At 41.6% G+C, this 19,210-nt stretch overlaps 1 protein-coding gene across 1 annotated transcript in view; it reads right to left on the bottom strand.

The window, feature by feature from the left end:
- Window positions 1-232: 232 nt before the first annotated feature.
- Window positions 233-19,210, bottom strand: part of lama3 (laminin, alpha 3) — a gene marked incomplete at both ends in the record, with an annotated part of 37,139 nt that continues 18,161 nt past the window's right edge. The window contains 14 exons of the mRNA XM_080727119.1: window positions 233-244; window positions 1,757-1,884; window positions 2,012-2,165; window positions 3,396-3,545; window positions 5,102-5,282; window positions 6,576-6,691; window positions 7,562-7,703; window positions 8,597-8,722; window positions 10,720-10,865; window positions 11,522-11,662; window positions 14,409-14,513; window positions 15,277-15,427; window positions 16,377-16,504; window positions 18,004-18,166. Of these exons, the coding sequence (XP_080583245.1) occupies window positions 233-244; window positions 1,757-1,884; window positions 2,012-2,165; window positions 3,396-3,545; window positions 5,102-5,282; window positions 6,576-6,691; window positions 7,562-7,703; window positions 8,597-8,722; window positions 10,720-10,865; window positions 11,522-11,662; window positions 14,409-14,513; window positions 15,277-15,427; window positions 16,377-16,504; window positions 18,004-18,166 (1,843 nt within the window). The remainder of the gene's footprint in view (window positions 245-1,756; window positions 1,885-2,011; window positions 2,166-3,395; window positions 3,546-5,101; window positions 5,283-6,575; window positions 6,692-7,561; window positions 7,704-8,596; window positions 8,723-10,719; window positions 10,866-11,521; window positions 11,663-14,408; window positions 14,514-15,276; window positions 15,428-16,376; window positions 16,505-18,003; window positions 18,167-19,210) is intronic.

Here is a 19,210-nt window from a genome sequence, read left to right as displayed (position 1 = left end):
CTGGCCTAACACCATCACCAACATCAACCTGTGGGACCTCACTGGACAAGACACAATAGAAAAACAAATCAGGAGGAGGAAATGGAACTGGATAGGGCACACACTTCGCAGAGACAATAGATCAATCACCAAACATGCTCTAACATGGAACCCGCAAGGCAAGAGGAAGAGAGGAAGACCCAGAGCCACCTGGAGAAGAACAACAGAGCAGGAGATGAAGGTGCAAGGACTGTCATGGCAACAGCTGGAGCGGAGGGCACAAGACCGAAGGGGATGGAGGAGCCTCATCGATGGCCTATGTTCCTTAGGGAATTTAAAGGCCTAAGTAAGTAAGTAAGTACCAGTAAGACTCCCTAATAGGGAGATAAGCGACCGTCAGGTCGCAGCGTGATTTTAGGGCAAATTGTGTAGGAGTAGTGTCCAAAAATGTGTTTGAAGAAATTGGCCTATTGGTGGCGCTATATGGGACAGATCCATATTAATGAGACGAGTGTACTCAGTGTAGACATACTGTGTACCGATTTGCGTGATTTTAGGGCAAAATCTGTAGGAGCAGTGTCCAAAAATGTGTTTTAAAATATCGGCCTGAAGGTGGCGCTATATGGGACAGATCCATGTTGATGACATGAGTGTAGACATACTGTGTACCGATTTGCGTGATTTTAGGGCAAAAATTGTAGGAGCTGTGTCCAAAAATGTGTTTTGCAAGAATCGGCCTCAGGGTGGCGCTAGAAGAGGGTCATGTGTGAATTGATGGGTGGAGGTTGTGATTTGGCAGGCAAGGAGTATGTGTGCAAAATTTGGCATGGATCAGGGCAACGGTTGCGGAGATATGAGCAGGGCAAAAGTGTGACGTGTGACGGACGGACTGACTGACTGACTGACTGACGGACGGACAGCCGGTGGAGGTTTTGGTAGTAAATGCGACCTGACGGTCGCAATAATTTGGGGGATGTTGATGTTGTCATCTGCCCATTTGTCAATTTGGTAAAAAGAAATTGGTTGAATAGAACTCATATTTTGGGACCATCGCTCCATTGTTCACAATGGTTTGTAATGCAGGCTGCTATCCCAGGAAGTCATGTGATCCAAGATGGCCACGGTGTGAATATGGTCTATTGCTTCAACAAAAGGAACAGCTTTTAAACCAGTAAGACTCCCTAATCGGGAGATAAGCGACCGTCAGGTCGCAGCGTCATTTTAGGCCAAAATGTGTAGGAGCAGTGTCCAAAAATGTGTTTAAAAAAATCGGCCTGAAGGTGGCGCTAAATGAGATAGATCCATGTTGATGACATGAGCGTAGAGCAAGTGTGTACCGATTTGCGTGTTTTTTGGGCAAAATTTGTAGGAGCAGTGTCAAAAATGTGTTAGAAAAAATCTGCCTGATGGTGGCGCTATATGGGACAGATCCATGTTGATGAGATGAGTGTAGACATTCTGTGTACCGATGTGCGTGATTTTAGGGCAAAATCTGTAGGAGTAGTGTCCAAAAATGTGTTTTAAAAAATCTGCCTGAAGGTGGCGCTAAATGGGACAGATCCATGTTGAAGAGATGAGTGTGACATACTGTGTAGCGATTTGCGTGATTTTAGGGCAAAAATTGTAGGAGCAGTGTCCAAAAATGTGTTTTGCAAGAATCGGCCTCATTCATGGTGGCGCTAGAAGAGGGGCATGTGAGAATTGACGGACAGCTGGTCGAGGTTTTGATAGTAACTGCGACCTAACGGTCGCAACAACACGAGACCCGGCGTCTCACCTTATTGTCCCTCAAGAAAACGTCAAGGCTGGTCTTGCGGCCTCCGACGTGGAAGAGAAGGCCCGTCAGATGTCGGGGACGCAGCTCAAAGGTCAGCTCAAAATGCGAGCCCACGTTGAAGGACTTGTCTGAAAGACAAACAGGATGAAAGGTACAACCTTTAATATCCAGTCAGTTTGCACAATGGCTAAAATGAAGGAATGTGATGCACAGAAATGTAATTCATGTCATCATCCGAACCTAAAACAACGTGACCACCGTTGCCCTCAAAGTACGCGCCCGATTCTGCAGAGAGCATATCGGAGCAGGGGAGCGATCCATGGCTGGACACGGGTTCCCCGACTAACATCTCATTCAGTCTGAAATCCCGTATACAGCCGATAACACTGTCTTTGGGAACGAGGTGTCCCTGAGAAATGCATTCCAGAAGGAAATAAGCGTAAGAGTTTGACACAAATTGATTTAGATCAATGCAATATAATAATATGGAACAAAACAGAAACAGGTGAGTTAACCCATTTAGACCGGGAACGCAAAATGCGTTTTTACCTTTCAGGCCGGGAACGCAAAATGCTGTTTATCCTTTCAGACCGGAACGCAAAATGCGTTTCCTGCGTTTCCTGTAGTTTTTACCCTCTTCTGGTCTCGTGGCCAATGAAATGCATCAGGAGGCGATGACGTATGCTTCCCAAAGCAAAGCAAAGCATTCTGGGATTTCTTTTGGCTTTGCATAACTTTATTTGTCGGAGAATCCCAGTGTGCACAAGAACAGCTTCTCATAGCGGCGAAATGAAAGACGCGTTGAGCAAAGGCAAACCGGACCCGCTGGAATTGGCATTGTTATTGTTACGTGATATGTTTGAAAACGACGACGATGATGAAGAAGTGTTTCATGGATTTCATGAGGACTGGATTACTTTTCACGGATGCACTTTGAGACGAGACCAACACGTTAGCCGAACAGCTAGTCAACCCCAAACTCCAGAACAACAGATTTGCAGCTATCTGGAGGTAATAACACTTATAAAATGATTATGATGATATGGTTCATTCATTCACATACACAGGCGCACACACACACACACGCACGCACATATAATAATAATGACAAATGTCGCTCGCCAGATTTACCGTTATATGGAGCTAACAACTAGAATTGAATATATTCAATAAGAATGTTTTGGTGCTTGTTGTTTCTTGTCAAAGTGGTGGCCTATGGTATAAGGCCTATGGTGTAAGGTCTCAAATATTTGCTAATTATGTTTCTATGAGCTACATAGGCTGAGAAATATATTATTTATTAGACGTTTTATAAGATTTATTACAATTTTTGAGTTTGCAGATTTCTTTTTAAAAAATGATAAAGGTCTGGACCATGACAAATAATTTCCCATGAAAGCCAAAGGTGTAAGCTATCAAACAGTTTTGAAATTTTGTTTCTAGCTGCTACAGAGGCTGAGAAATAAATGTTTTAGTAGACGTTGACACCTCTGTGAAGTTTTCCATAAAATCTCAGGTTTTAGGGGTATTTTTCCAATCGGCCATAGGTTTTTAAGGCTTTTTTCCAGGCGGACTTAGGTCTAAATGGGTTAAACATGGCAGGAAATATGTTATCTAAAGGTGTCCTTTTGTTCAATACCTTTGAGGTTTTGTGTCTTGGATAACCTCCTAAATACACAGGGTTCTTCAGGTTTAAGGAAGAGCCCTCGTCATTGGACAGGAGACCATCGGTCGCACGGACACCATCCACCAGTAGATGGTAGGTGTTCTTCTCCACACTGAAGACAACCTGCACAATTCAAATATGGTCGTTGTCGGGTGAAAACCTTGTATGTCCAAAACTGTTTGTTTAGCATTTATCATTTTAAAAATGATTTAAACTAGTGAAAACAGCCGATCTACAAGCACACAGCGCCTCGCGGTGCGAGGCGTTGTGTGCTTGTAGATCAGACAAAATACAAAATATACATGTGTATGTCAGGACAAGTAACGTGTTTATTAGCTGCATTCTCCCCTGGAAGCCTTTATCTATAGCAAGGGACTTCAACAGGGGGTCCAGGAAACCCTAGGGGGTCCTCAGAGTTACTACAGGGGGTCCTCCAAATCTTTGAATGATAGAAACCTTTTTTCTCCTTTTTTATATTAACCACTTGAACCCTATAGTGTCCATATTCTGAGAACTTAAGCCAAAAATACTGAAATCTACAACGCCTCACAGCGCGAGGCGTTGTGAGCTTGTAGATTGTCTATTTTCGGCAAAGAGGTTTGGTGTAAAGGGGAAAAAGAACAGAGTGAAAGCTCAAGTTTATTAAGTACTGACGGTTCAAGTGGTTAAATATCTGAAAGCACAAATTGACATGAATCCAAAATACACTGCTTGTGCCGTCAAAGAATGAAACTATATGGAATCTATATGAGAAGGTTGTGGGGGGTCCCTGCTTCATCTCTCTCTCAACTAAGGGGGTCCTTGGCCTGAAAACATTGAAGACCCCGATCTATAGTATCCAATCTGTCTAGCCATCGTTCCTTTTCCTTCAGAGATCTGTTCTTGAGAGATTAATAATATCTAATCTTTTGTCTGCGTTCCTACAGTAGGCTATATGGTTAGGGTCAGGAGACACGAATCAACATGTTTAATTGAATTATTTCTGGCCTCTGAGCATTGGTTCTCAAACCTTTTCATGTCAACGACCCCAGATTGATAAATATTTGGCCGCAGAGTGATTTTGTGCCAGGGATACAAGATTTATCTTGTTAAAAAGTTTCCAAAATATTACGCAAATACCTGAAGAAGAACCAGGGGCGTCACAAGGTGGGGGAAAGTGGGACTGAGTTACCAGGGCCTAAGGTGGAGGGGCCCTAGTAACTTTAGCTATTGAAGAATAGCAGATATACAAGCTCACAGCGCAGCACCGAGTGCCGCGCTGTAAGCTTGTAGATCTGCTATTTTTGAAAAGTCGTGAAAATGTGTGAAAATCTTTGAATATATGTATTTTTTAAGCAAACATTTGTAATTCAAATTTAGCTTCTGGGGGGTCCCTGGAACTAAATATTTTGAGATGGGGGTCCGTGGCCAAATACAGATCATCTTGGGGGTCCTTGACATGAAAAAGCTTGAGCACCACTGACATGGAAATAGGTTTCTTGCACACATTTTCACCATTTTTCAAAAATAGCAGATATACAAGCTTGCAGCGCGGCACTCGGTGCCGCGCTGTGAGCTTGTATATCTGCTATTTTTCAATAGTTAACATTCATGGGGGGCCCACAGTGAATCCTTGTACCCAGGGCCCAGAATTTGGTGTGACGCCCCTGAGAAGAACTATAGAACACAGTTATAATTACTCTATGCCAGTGTCCATCGTTGCTCTTCTTGTTAGACTGGATGATTCTGTTTGGACCAAGGGAGAGCTTGATCTTGCCATTGGCTATGAACAGAGCCACCAGGGGAACGTCTCCTTTCCCTGCTACGTAGAGCAGCAGTCCTTTGGATGAGCTGGTTCTCACTTCAAGTGAGAAGTGAGGCCTGAAGGGGACAAGAAGCGAAAGGGCACAGAACAGATCTCTAGGTGGATTTTAATGAGGAAAATACAAATATGATAATATATATTTATCTTTTAAAACAGTGATTTTCACACTTTTGAATTATAAGGACCCCCAAGTTTGGTATCCATTAAAGGACAACTTTGTTTCATATTTTAGACTGTAATTAGAGAAAAGAAAAAGTGAGTGTTAAAATGTTTTCATTTGCTTCATTCTATTGTTTTATCGCGTGCTAAAATGTGGGGCATACGTACGCATGGGGGCATGCGTACAAGTGGCTAAATATGTCTTTTTAGACACAATAAGCCAGCAGTGTCTTTATTGCTATTTACAGTAACACTTCTAGCCCCCATAAGTCACATCCAACCATGAAAGGTTGCGTTGTATCTTGGGAATGGGCTTATTCTGTGTAAAATGACATATTTAGCCACTTGTACGCATGCCCCCAACAACTGAAATAAGAATCTCTAAAACAATAGACAGAAGTAAATTAAATAATTTTAACACTTATCTTTTATATTCTTTAATTACAATCTAAAATATGAACCCTTGTTGTAAAAAACTAAAGTTGTCCTTTAAGGCCACAAACTCCCCCATAACTATGAGTGTGTACAGATGGAACCAAATGGACCCGTAATTGTGACCGAAGGTAGCAGTTTAGTATGTGAAACGGCACATACTAAACATCACTGTGATATCAGGGGAACCACTCTAACAGATTGGGTTTGCCGCTCTGACATCACGCTCTGGCTTCACTGTGATGTCACACTAACAGAATCCCTTTTATGCCCATATATGGAGTTCCCTGATGTCATCAATATTAAGCTCATATCTAACAGGACTTCATATGGGAATGCCCATATATGGACGCCACATCGGCCACATACCACACTAATATAATCCATATATGGCCAAGACAGGGATCTCCATGCATGGTTGGGCATAAAAGGGTATGATGTCAGATGTCATAGACATCATAGGACTTTCACATAACGAATAACTGAGTAAGCATGTTTGGGCTCTCACAGCATATCTCCATATACAGTACATGGATCTACATATATGGCTAACTGGTCTGATATACATCACTGGGCAAGGCCGCTTGTCGCCCTGAGGTGGTCTCACTCTCAGAGTTAACTTACAGACCTGTAAGGGTCCATTTGGTTCCTAACGATCAACAATTCAGCCGGGACCCCCCCTGAACCCCCCCCCCCCCCCCCCCCCCCAAGGACCCCCGGCTTTGAGAACCACTGTTTTATGTGACAGAAGCAATGACCTGTAATTGAGCTCCTCAGGGGCGATGTTGTAACTCAGCCAGCTGTGGCGCTCTGAGAGCTTGTACCCTCCGTAATGTGAGGAGGGTCGTCTGCACTGGACGGCACTGGTGTCTGTCTGGGAAGGCATCTGACACAGAATGACACTGTTACAACTTCAGTGGCGTCAGTTCAGAAAAAGCTAAGGTATGGCAACATGACTGGTGTGAAGGTGCGCATGCAAGACACCAGTCATGTTGCCATACCTTAGCAACAGGCATGATATATTTATTTTAACCATACCATATAATTATATATACCTAAAATATAATTATAATACCTTGTTAAAGTGACCATTTTGTAACATTTTGCATTTGTAGTTATTTTACTGTAATTTACCAACATAATAACCAGAAATCAGTAGTTCTCTTCACGTTCAAGATTATTCAAGCGTGTTCAAAAATAGCAGATCTACAAGCTCGCAGTGCAACACAAAGTGACACGCTGCGAGCTTGTATGTCTGCTATTTTTTAACAGCCAGCGCGAAAATCTAAAATGTCCCATGGTTTTAATGGGTTAATATCAGAAGTATTTTTTTATGTTTTTACCGTGGCCACATACATGTCATTTTGGGGGTCCTGACCTTGAAAAGGTTTGAGAACCACTGACACAGTAGTCTCTCAAGAACAGACTAACTGAGCTCCAGTTCAAGTGAGAAGGACCTTTTCTTTGACGATGGCTGGCCAGATTGCTGACACAGAAACATAGGTTTTTCAAAAAATCTTCGAAGGATTCAAAAGACACTTATAGAATCGGGTCAAAATTCAAATTTTCACGATTTTTCAAAAATAGCAGATATACAAGCTCGCAGCGCGGCACTCGGTGCCGCGCTGTGAGCTTGTATATCTGCTATTTTTCAATAGTTGCATACAATAATGATACACAATAATGTGTACCCGTGGTAAAGTTCAGAGACACATGTAGTACGTAGTGACAGTCCTGTACGCACCATCTTGTATCTGTGGGGTTTTTGCAGGAGGGCGGCTGGTAAAACCGTGGCGTGTGGCGACGAGAGGCTGCATGTACCCAGCACTACGTCCCCCTTTGCTGAAGACGAGCTCAAATCAGCAGGCATAAAACTCATGGGATTCCTGTGTTAGAGTCAACACTTCAGTTACATAACAAATGTATTCATGTGTAAGAAAAGAAAAGGGGCTATTTTTAGACCATCAGCTATTTTCAGACAAAACACACCATCACGCCTGATAGTTGGTCGTACAACCGTGTCGCGTGGCAGGAATAGCTCACTTAACTGTACAAGCTTCACACGTATCCGCAATGCATCGTGAACATGAAAATATGCTGCAAAATTGCATGACAGACTCAAGAGCGTAACCCCATTTAGGCCTAGAATTATTAAATGCTTTAACTAGTGAAAAATAGCAGATATACAAGCTCACAGCGAGCTTGTAGATCTGCTATTTTTGAAAAAGTTGTGAAAATGTGTGCAAATCTTTGAATATATGTATTTTTAAAGCGAACGTTTGTAACTCAAATTTTGCCTCTGGGTGGTCCCTGGAACTAGATATTTTGAGATGGGGTTCCGTGGCCAAATGAATATCAGTTTGGGGGTCCTTCACATGAAAACGTTTGAGAACCACTGACATAGTAGTCTCTCAAGAACAGACTAACTGAGCTCCAGTTAAGTGAAAATAAAGGACCTTTTCTTTGATGATGGCTGGCCAGATTGCTGACATAGAAACATAGGGTTTTTAAAAAAAAACCTTAGGATTCAAAATATACTTATAGAATCAGGTAAAAATTCTAATTTTCACAATTTTTCAAAAATAGCAGATCTACAAGCTCGCAGCGCGGCACTCGGTGCCGCTGTGAGCTTGTATATCTGCTATTTTTCAATAGCTAAAGCATAAAATAATGATACACAATAATGTGTACCCGTTCTAAATGGGTTAGGAATTACCGTAATGTACATCTATGCCATTCAGAAACAAGGAAAAGTACAGTAACTTTACTTTAACCGAACCTTGTGTAAAGGTCAGCAATGCAGCCCTTGAAGGCCTCTCCTGCCAAAGTCAGCTCATGGGTCCTGGGCTTGACTTTGTGCGCTTGCTGCTGACCCACGTCTACATTATCCACTCTCAACTCCAACCTGAGAAAAAATCACAGCAACATTTGGTCAAGTACTGCGTGTGTTGTGTGTCAAAAGAGCAGTGGGATTCATTCATTATATAACAGCAATGGGTTTTGTTTCATCTAAAGAGGTGGTGCCATGATTTTTCCCTCTAAAACATGATTATCAGGTATTATGATTATACTAGGAGGAAGATTTTTTGGCCACACCCCCAGTTCATTAAGTATGCATGGATGTCATGGTGGGTGGTGACCCAGCTGAAGTTAGCCACACCCCACAGTGTTGGGTGAATGGTAATTAGGGGAGGAGTTGATTCTGTGATGTAATCAGGGGCATAGTTCTGCCCATTTAAAATGACGCCAATACGGAACTAAAACTTCCTATGATTGGCCGCTAGTTGCGCTGTTTTCCCCCCCGGCCGGTCGCAAAAAGAATTTCCCACCATTGGATCCCATTCATTTTCCCCTTTCGTTTTCTAACCTTAATTAACATTTTCATGAATACTGTATGGTAGGGCTGCAAGCGAACCTTCGGAGGTTCGAACGTTCGTTCGTTACGTTGGCAATCGAAGTTCGAAATTAATGGGTTCAGGTTTTTTTCTTTTTTTTCTTTCTTTTTTTACACGAAAAATAATTATCAGAATGTGATTGGCCTATTCAGAATACCACAGTAGTAGAGATAGCCAGATACGAAATAAGTTAGGCCTACCGGTAAACACTAACAGTTAATGGTGACCTTTATAGTAGTTATAAAATGCACCAGAACAGCTTGGAGCGATCAAGGACCGTCCTCCGCTCCAATTGCGCTCCTATTTGGGGCCGCGAACCGGGTGGCGAATCAGCCTCGCTGACACACGCTTGTTGACAGTGAGTGAGAGCAGCTGTCCATGTCCTGGGCAGAGAGAGACGTGTGTGCTTTGAACAGCGAACACCCAGCCAAGCCATCCACGCACCCAAAGATTAAACATCCCTTTCTCCTAAGCATGAGCAAAGATGGATTTCATTGCAACCCCCTAAAGGATCTATAATCAATGCGATGTATGGGGTTGTTACATCGAGACCAGTTTAGCCCGAACGCGACGAGCTCCGATGCAGTCACCAAGTCTAATCATCATCATCCGTGCAACTCCGCTATACATTGAGCCTGTTCGTCAACAAACTGTGCGACATTTTCTCCGATTGGGTTGGATTTTCCAAGTGTTAGCCTAGGTGTTAATGCGGCCACGCATCCACGCGTTTTCAATGGATAAAACAGCGCATTTAAAACATTTCCTAGTTTCCTACACTGTTTAAAGGTACAGTACGTTCGATGGTTCGAACGTCCGAACGTTCGGTTTTTATTCAATTGAACGAACCATCGAAGGTTCGATGGTTCGTTCCGAAAATCCCCCCGAAGTTCGAATCCCTAAAACAGGGCTAGATTACAGCCCTAGTTCCTATCGCTAGTTAAAAAATGCCTTTCAATCACCATCATATTCGTTTTGTCGAAATGTGGTCCAATGTATTTTAAAATAAATGATAAAGTTGCGGGGGGGCGCGGCCAACTAAACTGATACCAGCCGGCTGTGTTCTTCTTCGTGTGCTGTATTTCGGGAGGCTCCGACCACATTCTCCCATGTATCCCTGCGTTGCACGTGACCGTTGGCAGCCAATAGCATCTCTGATGCTTTTACAATTCTATGATGGCGACACCCATTCCAAGGGGTAGAAAGGGCCATTTGCGCTGCATAGAAACCAATGGCTTTGCTTCGTCCATATTTTTCTACAGTCTATGGATGTAATAAGTATGTGTGTTTTTTAACTGACACTTTTGACCACAAGGTGGCAGCCTCCAAGAGAAAACAAACAAATACCAAGAGAATACATAGATGCTCATAAAAACCACACCAGGGGGTCTAATGAAGTACTTTCAACCTCCTAGACACATGAAAAACAGAAAAAGTACAAAACTATGGCACCAACTCTTTTAAAAAGGTTCAAATGTTGACAACATTTGGGAAGAGACGCTTCACTTACCCTGTGTCATTCTGCCCCGCAGACAAGAAGTGCCACCTTCCATCATTGTACATTTTGCGTGATTTCAGGGCCTGGCTGTCATAGTTAAATACTACGTAGCCATCGGTCAATGACAGCTGAAAGTCATGGAAGACAGTAGCAGAATCCTATAGGAAAGGATAAAAACAAGAAAAGTAATAATGATAAATGAAATTATGTCATATACGGTATGACCAGGGCAGGAATCTCAGGGAGGCCATGAAGGTCATGGCCGTTGTTGCCCTACAGTTTGGCCTTGTAACCCCTAAAACAATTGCCCCAGCTGACTGTACCACTTTCTCCTCTGTCTTTTTCTGTATGTGTAGACCCCAGTGTCTTTTGTTGAGATTCTGAATTCAAAACACCCCTGAGTCCCGCCCATCTTTAAACCACCTGATACATCCGTTATCATATCCTTGGGATGGTGCAGGGCTCATCATGGATCAGATTGTAAATATTATTATTTATTTCATGTATTAAATCATCATTAACCCTTAAATTCCATTCATTCTTTCAATGGACTAAGATCTTGTTTTATTTGATGGCCTTCCTGCCCTGGCATTTGGCCTTTGTGCCCCCCAGAAAATGGACAACACAAAAGGCCAAGTAGTGGTCTTGCCCCTAAAATGACCAAATTCCAGGCCTGCATATGACAGACACTACAATGTTATAGTTCAGTGGCTCTCAAAGTGGGGTCAGGGTTCCTGGGGAACACTCTGACAGTGTACAAAATGGAACCAAACCCGTAACTAAGGGTCCTGAGGATGGATTCGGCAGCTTTCACCTGATGCGTGGTCCTGAGAAGAGCCCCATGTTTCTCTGTGCTCCTGAACCCCAGGGAGACCATGGCTGGACGTTGGCTTGAGAGGCCCGTGGAATCCAGAGAGAGGGAGCCTCCAGATTTAAAGGCGGCTTCATGAACACCCTGCAATGTACATTACACACTCAACACACCGGACATCCAATCCAATCTATAATGTACGGTATATAGGTCTATATCTATGACAAACAGGCCATGCCTACTTTGAGGCAAATTGATGTGTAGGCCAGTGTTTCTCAACCACTGTGCCTGGGGACCTTTGGTGTGCCCCCGAGAAGGGTCAAGTGTGCCCCTTGAAACTGCTTGAAAACCAGTATTGTATTTATCATTTTAAAAATGATTTAAACTAGTGAAAACAGCCAATCTACAAGCACACAACGCCTCGCGGTGCGAGGCGTTGTGTGCTTGTAGATCTGCTGTTTTCACTACTGTTGTGCGACAGCCTTGTATGATGAAGCAGGGCTTTACTTTGTGAAGAAACGTACAAATTTGAAACTTGGAAATAAAAGGTTTCTTCTCGACAGTGACGTTATTTACACCCCCGTATTATGAAAGGTGTGCCCATGCAGAAAAAAGGTTGAGAAACACTGGTGTAGGGTACAAGGGCCAAGGAAGTTCATTAAAGATGACTCCATATAGGAAGTACAAGTTCCTACGAATGGTCGCTATAGTTTCGCTGTTTCCACCCCCTGCTGGTGTCAGAAAGAATAATGCTCTATTCTCTGCTCTATTCAAGACGGGCAAGAAATCCATGGAAGCCCGAGAAATCTCTGCGATAATTTCCATGATCTACCCAATACTTCCCAACCAATACCATTTATTAACCCAAACCCCCACTCTGTCCCAACCAATAGAAATTTGGTTTCATTTCGCTTTCAGGACAGGAAGTACAAGGCACCCCATACCTGAGGGCTTTGTATTTGACAAATAATAGTATATAGGCTATATTCTATTGTATGCTACTCGATACGATATGATGGTAACAGGGACTATGATGACGACTGGGACTAGATAATCCAAACACATACAAGCATCACTAGCGCGAGGATTTTGAATTGGTCTGAAAACCATTAACCACATGCCCCTATTCTGGGTATATATCTTCATAGACGAACATAGACAGATCGACAACAGATCTAAGCTATTTTTTGGTGAAGAGACTTTGGTGTAGCGACCAAGTACAGACGCCTAGGAGACCCTGGTCAGCGGATATTATAGAGTTTCTGTGGTCAAGAGAGATTTTATACAAACGTTCAGTCTAAAATAATAAGACTATAATCATGAATCATGGTAAATTGGTAAAAAAAAAAACATTATGTTGTTTACCAGCATATCAACTGGACATCCGACGCTGACTCCAATGGTTCTGTTATACTCCACGTAGAGACCGTCTACCCTCCACCGACCACATCCTCTCAGGGCTGGAGCAGTGATGTTATCCCTTCCAGAATTACACAGATCAATACTAGGGGTGTAACGATATAGTAACTGTATCGAAATATCGTTTTTAACTTAAAAAATCGAAGTATATCGAAATGAAAACAGCTAAAATCGAATCGTATCGTTTTATTTTGTATCGTATCGAATCGGCAGTGCAAAGAATCGACTGTATCGATACTACCTACTTGTGCATTGTATTTAGCATTTTTAAGAAGAAAAAATGAAAAGGAGGGGTTTAATTAAATTTCCTTTCCATATAGTTACACTGGTCTATCGATAAATGTGTGTGATCTCTGGGTTCATGTCAAGGTGCAGGTTGGTCAATATACAATGTCCATGTATTTGGCAGATAATCACTGCACTTATTTATATCCATAATACCGGTAATACATGTTTCCCTTAAAGACCTGCACTATCCACACCTTTCACACAGATTTAATTTCTTTGCTAAATAGTTACTATATCGATTTTAAATCATTGAATCAAATCGTATCGTATCGCCATGAATGAACCAATATCGTCCATGTATCGTATTGTCAACCATGTATCGTGATATGTATCGAATCGCTATTAAAATGTATCGTTACACCCCTAATCAATACATATATAGATCAAATAGGAAATCTTGTATTACTGTAATCAGAATCAGAATCTGCATGAGTTCATGTTGAATTACCTCTCCCTGAGTTGTGTTGGCAGGCCACCGACGTAGTAATTTCTGTAGCGGGATGCAACGTAGTCTGTGGATATGTTTTTCTCACGCCCTGATTCTCCATAATATATAGAAAACCTTTTATGCATCTCAATTGTAAAAGTACTGCCCTGTGAAAGGAGATTCAGAAAACATGATCCAGTAAAGTTTGATATACATTTCTAACACAATGAGGATAATTTACGGTTAGAAGGCATAACACGTAGAAGTGAGTGAACGTGAGGGAGAGTTGACCCTTCCCTAGAACAGGGGTTCCCAAACTTTTTTGTATCAGGGCATCCCATAAATATTGTTTTAATCCGAGGCACCCCTACATTATAATTTTCACTCCCAGCACCTTATATTTATAGCACATCGTCGTTGTTGGGTGGAAACCTTGTATGTCCAAAACTCTTCGTCTTGCATTTATCATTTTAAAAATGATTTAAACTAGTGAAAACAGCTGATCTACAAGCACACAACGCCTCGCACCGCGAGGCGTTGTGTGCTTGTAGATCTGCTGTTTTCACTACCTTTGTGCGACGGCCTTGTATGATGAAGCAGGGCTTTACTTTGAGAAAAAACGTACATATTTGAAACTTGGAGATACGAGGTTTCTGCCCGACAGTGACGATATTTAAATGTAAATAGTTTTCACTTGAAAATGTGTGGGTTGATTCGACATGAAATAATTAGCTTCAAACTGTTCTATGGTCTTACATAAAGTGACACATTTCCACCGCTCTGAGCCTTGAGTGCTCTGCCTGCTTGTCTTCCTTGCAGGACCAGGTGGCCTTTCTCCACTAAGACGCAGAAGTATGAATCCTGTGAAAGACGGAAACGTAATGAATTAGATATTAATGGTGTAACTGGATATCCATGACCATAAAAGTATTGATCAATTATTGTTGACTATAATAGGCCACGGTGGTCGGTCACCATTTGGTAAAAAATCTATATATTGTCATAAAGTAAAATAGCCTTTGACTGTTGCTTCGTTGAGTGTTTGGTCAGATGATCCATTCAGCTCAGTTAGAAACATCATATGGTTTAAGGATTTCTAATGTATAAACAGAAGTCTTTATAGTTTTGTTTTATATACTTATTATTATTATTATCTTTTTATGTTTCAAACTCATCTTTTTATATCTCTGCTGTCGGGCCGAAACCTCCTAACTCCAAAATGTTCATTTTCGGGAAAATTAGCTCAAGTGGAGTTAGGAGGTTTTGACCGAAGGGCTTTTTACTACTTCTCATTTGTTCAATATTATTTTAACCAACACACAGACGTAAAGGGTGTTCAATAGCAAAGGGGGCCAATCGGGTGGAGTTATTTAGCAGAAAGTGTGGAGTTAGGAGGTTTTGTCCAAAGCACTTTTTACTACTTTCCATTAGTTCAATATTATTTTAACCAACACTCAGATGTAAAGTGTGTTCGTTCAATAGCCCTGATTTATGCCAAAAAAATCAAAAACCTAAAAAATGGAGTTAAGAGGTTTTGGCCAGACAGTGACGACTGCATCTATAGGCTATATTGCTGAAGTCTAGACAAGAAGAAATAGACACAGTTTAAGGAGACACATCATACATCGTTTCCAATGTAGAATAACAAGGCATTTGACTCCCGGCTCTTTATGGTGAACTTGAACAGTCTTCTCTTGATCTTGTCTGGGTTACTGGTGAGGGCCATGCGGTAGCCAGTCCCTTCATAGTAATCTGACACCTCTGACTGGGAAAGCCTGCGCAGAGGATGGAAACGTCAGCAGTGGTGGAAGAAGTACTCAGATGTTGGATTGAAGTAAATAGTGATAGCACAATGAATGTAGAAATACAAGTAAAACTCCAACATTGCACTTCATTAAAAGTACAAATGCATTGGAATCAAAACATACTGAAAGTATAAAAAGTTAAAGTCCTTAAAGGAGCTATAGTCAACTTTTTCTTGAAAAACGGATGCTAAAATAAAAATAATGTTTCGAAAATATGTTTTATAAAAAATAAGCTTCATATGTGTTTCAATTAAAAAATGACCACAAACAGCGTAAAATAATGATAAAATAATCATTTTGGCCATTGTCGGGCCGACACTTTGTTTACATCCTAGTCTAACACTATCAAAGAATAGACTAGAATGTAAACAAAGTGTCGGTCTGACAATGGCCAAAATGATTATTTTATCATTATTTTACGCTTTTTGCGGTCATTTCTGAATAGAAACACATATATGAAGCTTATTTTTTTATAAAATATTTTCAAAACATTTTTATTTTAGCATCCGTTTTTCAAGAAAAAGTTGACTATAGCTCCTTTAAGCACAATGTCTCTTCAGGTTTAAATGTTTTCAAAGAATTGTCAAACTCTTTCACATATAGCTGATCAAGCTGAAGCTCACAAAGTGTTGCAATGTTTTGTATTAATTAATAATCTAAATCTACAAAACAACTACCGCTAGTCACTATAGTTTTCAAATAAATGTAGTGGAGTAAAAAGTACAATATTTGTAGTGTAGAAGAAGTAAAAATAAATAGAAATACTTAAGTGTCTCTCAAAAATGTACTTACCACCACCACTGAATGTCAGTCATTCAACTCAACATAAAAGCGTGTCACACTATACACAGTATACAGTATGTGTCGCATTCCACCACAATTAGCATTATACACTCAATATTATTCAGAGTTAACTTACTTGACATGAGGCTGGTGGTCAGTGAGGTTGACCACACTCTTATAGTTGAACAGGCAGAGGCGATGCTCGTTCACAGAGGACAGTTTCATGGCTCCACGGTATTTGGGGTAACGCAGCTCCACCGGAGGCTGGAGACAAGACACGGCAAAGTATGTAAAGTATTGTCGTTGTCGGGTGGAAACCTCGTATCTCCAAGTTTCAAATTTGTATGTTCTTTCGCAAAGTAAAGCCCTGCTTGATCGTACAAGGCCGTCGCACAAAAGTAGTGAAAACAGCAGATCTACAAGCACACAACGCCTCGCGGTGCGAGGCGTTGTGTGCTTGTAGATCGGCTGTTTTCACTAGTTTAAATCATTTTTAAAATGAAAAATGTAAAACGAACGGTTTTGGACATACAAGGTTTTGTTTTGTTAAAACGGTATGTTAAAACCATACTTACAACCTGGCGTCAACATTTTAGGCATGTCATTATAGGTGCAGATTTTCCAACATTTTAACTAAGAAGAAACATTTTCCAAATCTTTCCATTTGATTTACCGCCTACATTTTCAAAAGATAAAAGTATAGCAGATGAAGCAGATCGTTGTCAGCTCATAAAGGTAGATGGCCTACTTTCACTATTTATCGTACAATGATTAAACTGTGGTCAGACTGTTGATCATTCAACTGAACCCGTCAAAACCGGGAAAGCATCTGTTTAATTTGAGATTTTTAGATTTTGTCTATTTAAAAATAACACATAATACAAGCTCATAGTGTGTCAATTTGAGCCGCGATACGAGCTTGTAGATCTGGTATTTTTGATTTTTTGGGGGGAAAATCTTTGAATAAATATATATTTTTAAAGTGAAATATTTAACTAAAATCTGTGCTTCTGGGATGTCCCTGGAGCCAACTATTTTGAGATGGGGGTCCGCAGCCAAATACATATAATTTTGGGGGTCCTTGACATGAAAAATTCTTTAACACCAATGATATAGAACGTTTTATCAGAAAACTGTTAGGATTTAGAAGACATCTAGACAAACTACATCTTCCAGGCCAGGATTACCACCTCTGAGGGCCCCTGGGCACTGAAGCTCCAAGGGCCCCCCTCTGCGTACGCGCTACAGGGCTCCAGACTAACCGTTTTCAATATTTTAAAAAGTAGCTTAACGAGATCAGCAGCCAGTGAACACACCTAAGACAATAACAGTCTGAGGTAAGAAACAGTGGCAGTGTGGCCACTGACAATCAAAATAAATAACAATGTACAATTATAGTACTAATATATGGTCAAAACAAGCCATATCCTTCCCCCAAAAAATTACAAAATACCATTTGTGACCACCAAATTGGGGGTCTTGGGGGCATAATTTAATTCATTTCATTTGGATTAGATAACTAAATGGCTGGGGGTTTCTTTCTTTTCTTTTTTTTTCAACTTTTTTTCCCCCTTTTTTTCTGGAGGGCCCCCTGATGCCAAGGGCCCCTGGGCACGTGCCCAAAGTGCCCATATTGTAGATCCGGCCCTGACATCTTCATTTGAGCTCATATAGAAAACACGGTGGCAGAGTGCAGAGACATGTCATGGCAGGCATGGTCAGAAAGCAGTTGAAACGTGGTAATAGTGATGATGAGTGATTACAGTGAAGTTGTCTGGATGACCGCCCACATAGAAGACCACATTGTCCGGGTTCAGATCCAGAACAGCCACGGCCGTGTTTGGAAGGTTCTTCTTCAGAGGCAGAAGGATGGGCTTTGGTGACGTGAAGTTCTGAGTCATGTTAACTTGTGCGTTTTGGTAAACCCTGAGGGAATGTCACCACACAGAAGGGAAAACGTTCTAATCATACATCAAGGAGCACATCATTGGTCCTCACAATTGTTCATTAATAAGATAAGCACCATTTCTGTCTACTTGCTCTGTGTGTCGCAGAGGTGGGCTGTACTGTAGGGGCGGCAGTGGCTCAGGGGTAGAGAAAGTAAGCCATTTACCATGAGAGGGAGTGGGTTGTTGGCTGATTTACCACTGTTTCAAGGTTGTGGCATGAGGCGAAAGTGCCACAACCCTGAAACAGTGGCAGATCAGCCAACAACCCACGACCCTCGAATGGTAAATTGCTTTTCTACCACTTCTACCATATAAATGAAAGAAAACACAGTTGCAACTTGCAAGGTTATTTAGTTATACAACTGCAGCACAACAGTGGGCGTGGTCCATGAGCCAACTCAAGGTTGTTGACTGATTTACCACTGTTTTAAGCCAATCAGAATCCAGTATCTGAACATGTGACCACAAAAAGTGGTAGAACTCCCATTAGAACACAGAGGGTTCCCGAAGGGTTCCCAGTTCCATCCCGGGCTCCCCCAGAGTTAGCGTCAAAGAGTCCTTGAGCAAGACTCTGAACCCCTACTTGCTCCCGGTGAGCAGGTTGGTGCCTTGCATGGTTTCCTCCGCCATCGGTGTGTGAATGTAATGCACAATCTCTGTAAAGCACCTTGGATAAAGGCACTATATAAATGCACCATTTACAGTTCAGGAACCTTACTCTAATGATATCATCAGTTTCCTCCAATGGCATCATCCGTGTTCATTTCGAGCAAAACATTCTTTTTTTTTACAGTGGCTTCTATTTCAGTGTAATGACTTTCACGGAAGAGAAAGAAAAGCTGTAGTTTCTATTCGCTCGGAAAGCCCAGCGATGATGTCATAGGACTGAAGGTTTTTGAACTGTCCACAAAAAAGAATAGATAGATACCGGTAGATGAGATAAAGGAAAGGAGACAGAGAGAGAGGGTGCATGCACACTTGATGTGTGTGTGTGTGTGTGTGTGTGTGTGTGTGTGTGTGT

Source organism: Nannobrachium achirus (assembly GCF_963921795.1).
Source record: "Nannobrachium achirus genome assembly, chromosome: 1".
Lineage (NCBI taxonomy): Eukaryota > Metazoa > Chordata > Actinopteri > Myctophiformes > Myctophidae > Nannobrachium > Nannobrachium achirus.
The sequence above is the reverse complement of the archived record's forward strand: the minus strand, read 5'-3'. Positions and strand labels throughout refer to the sequence as shown.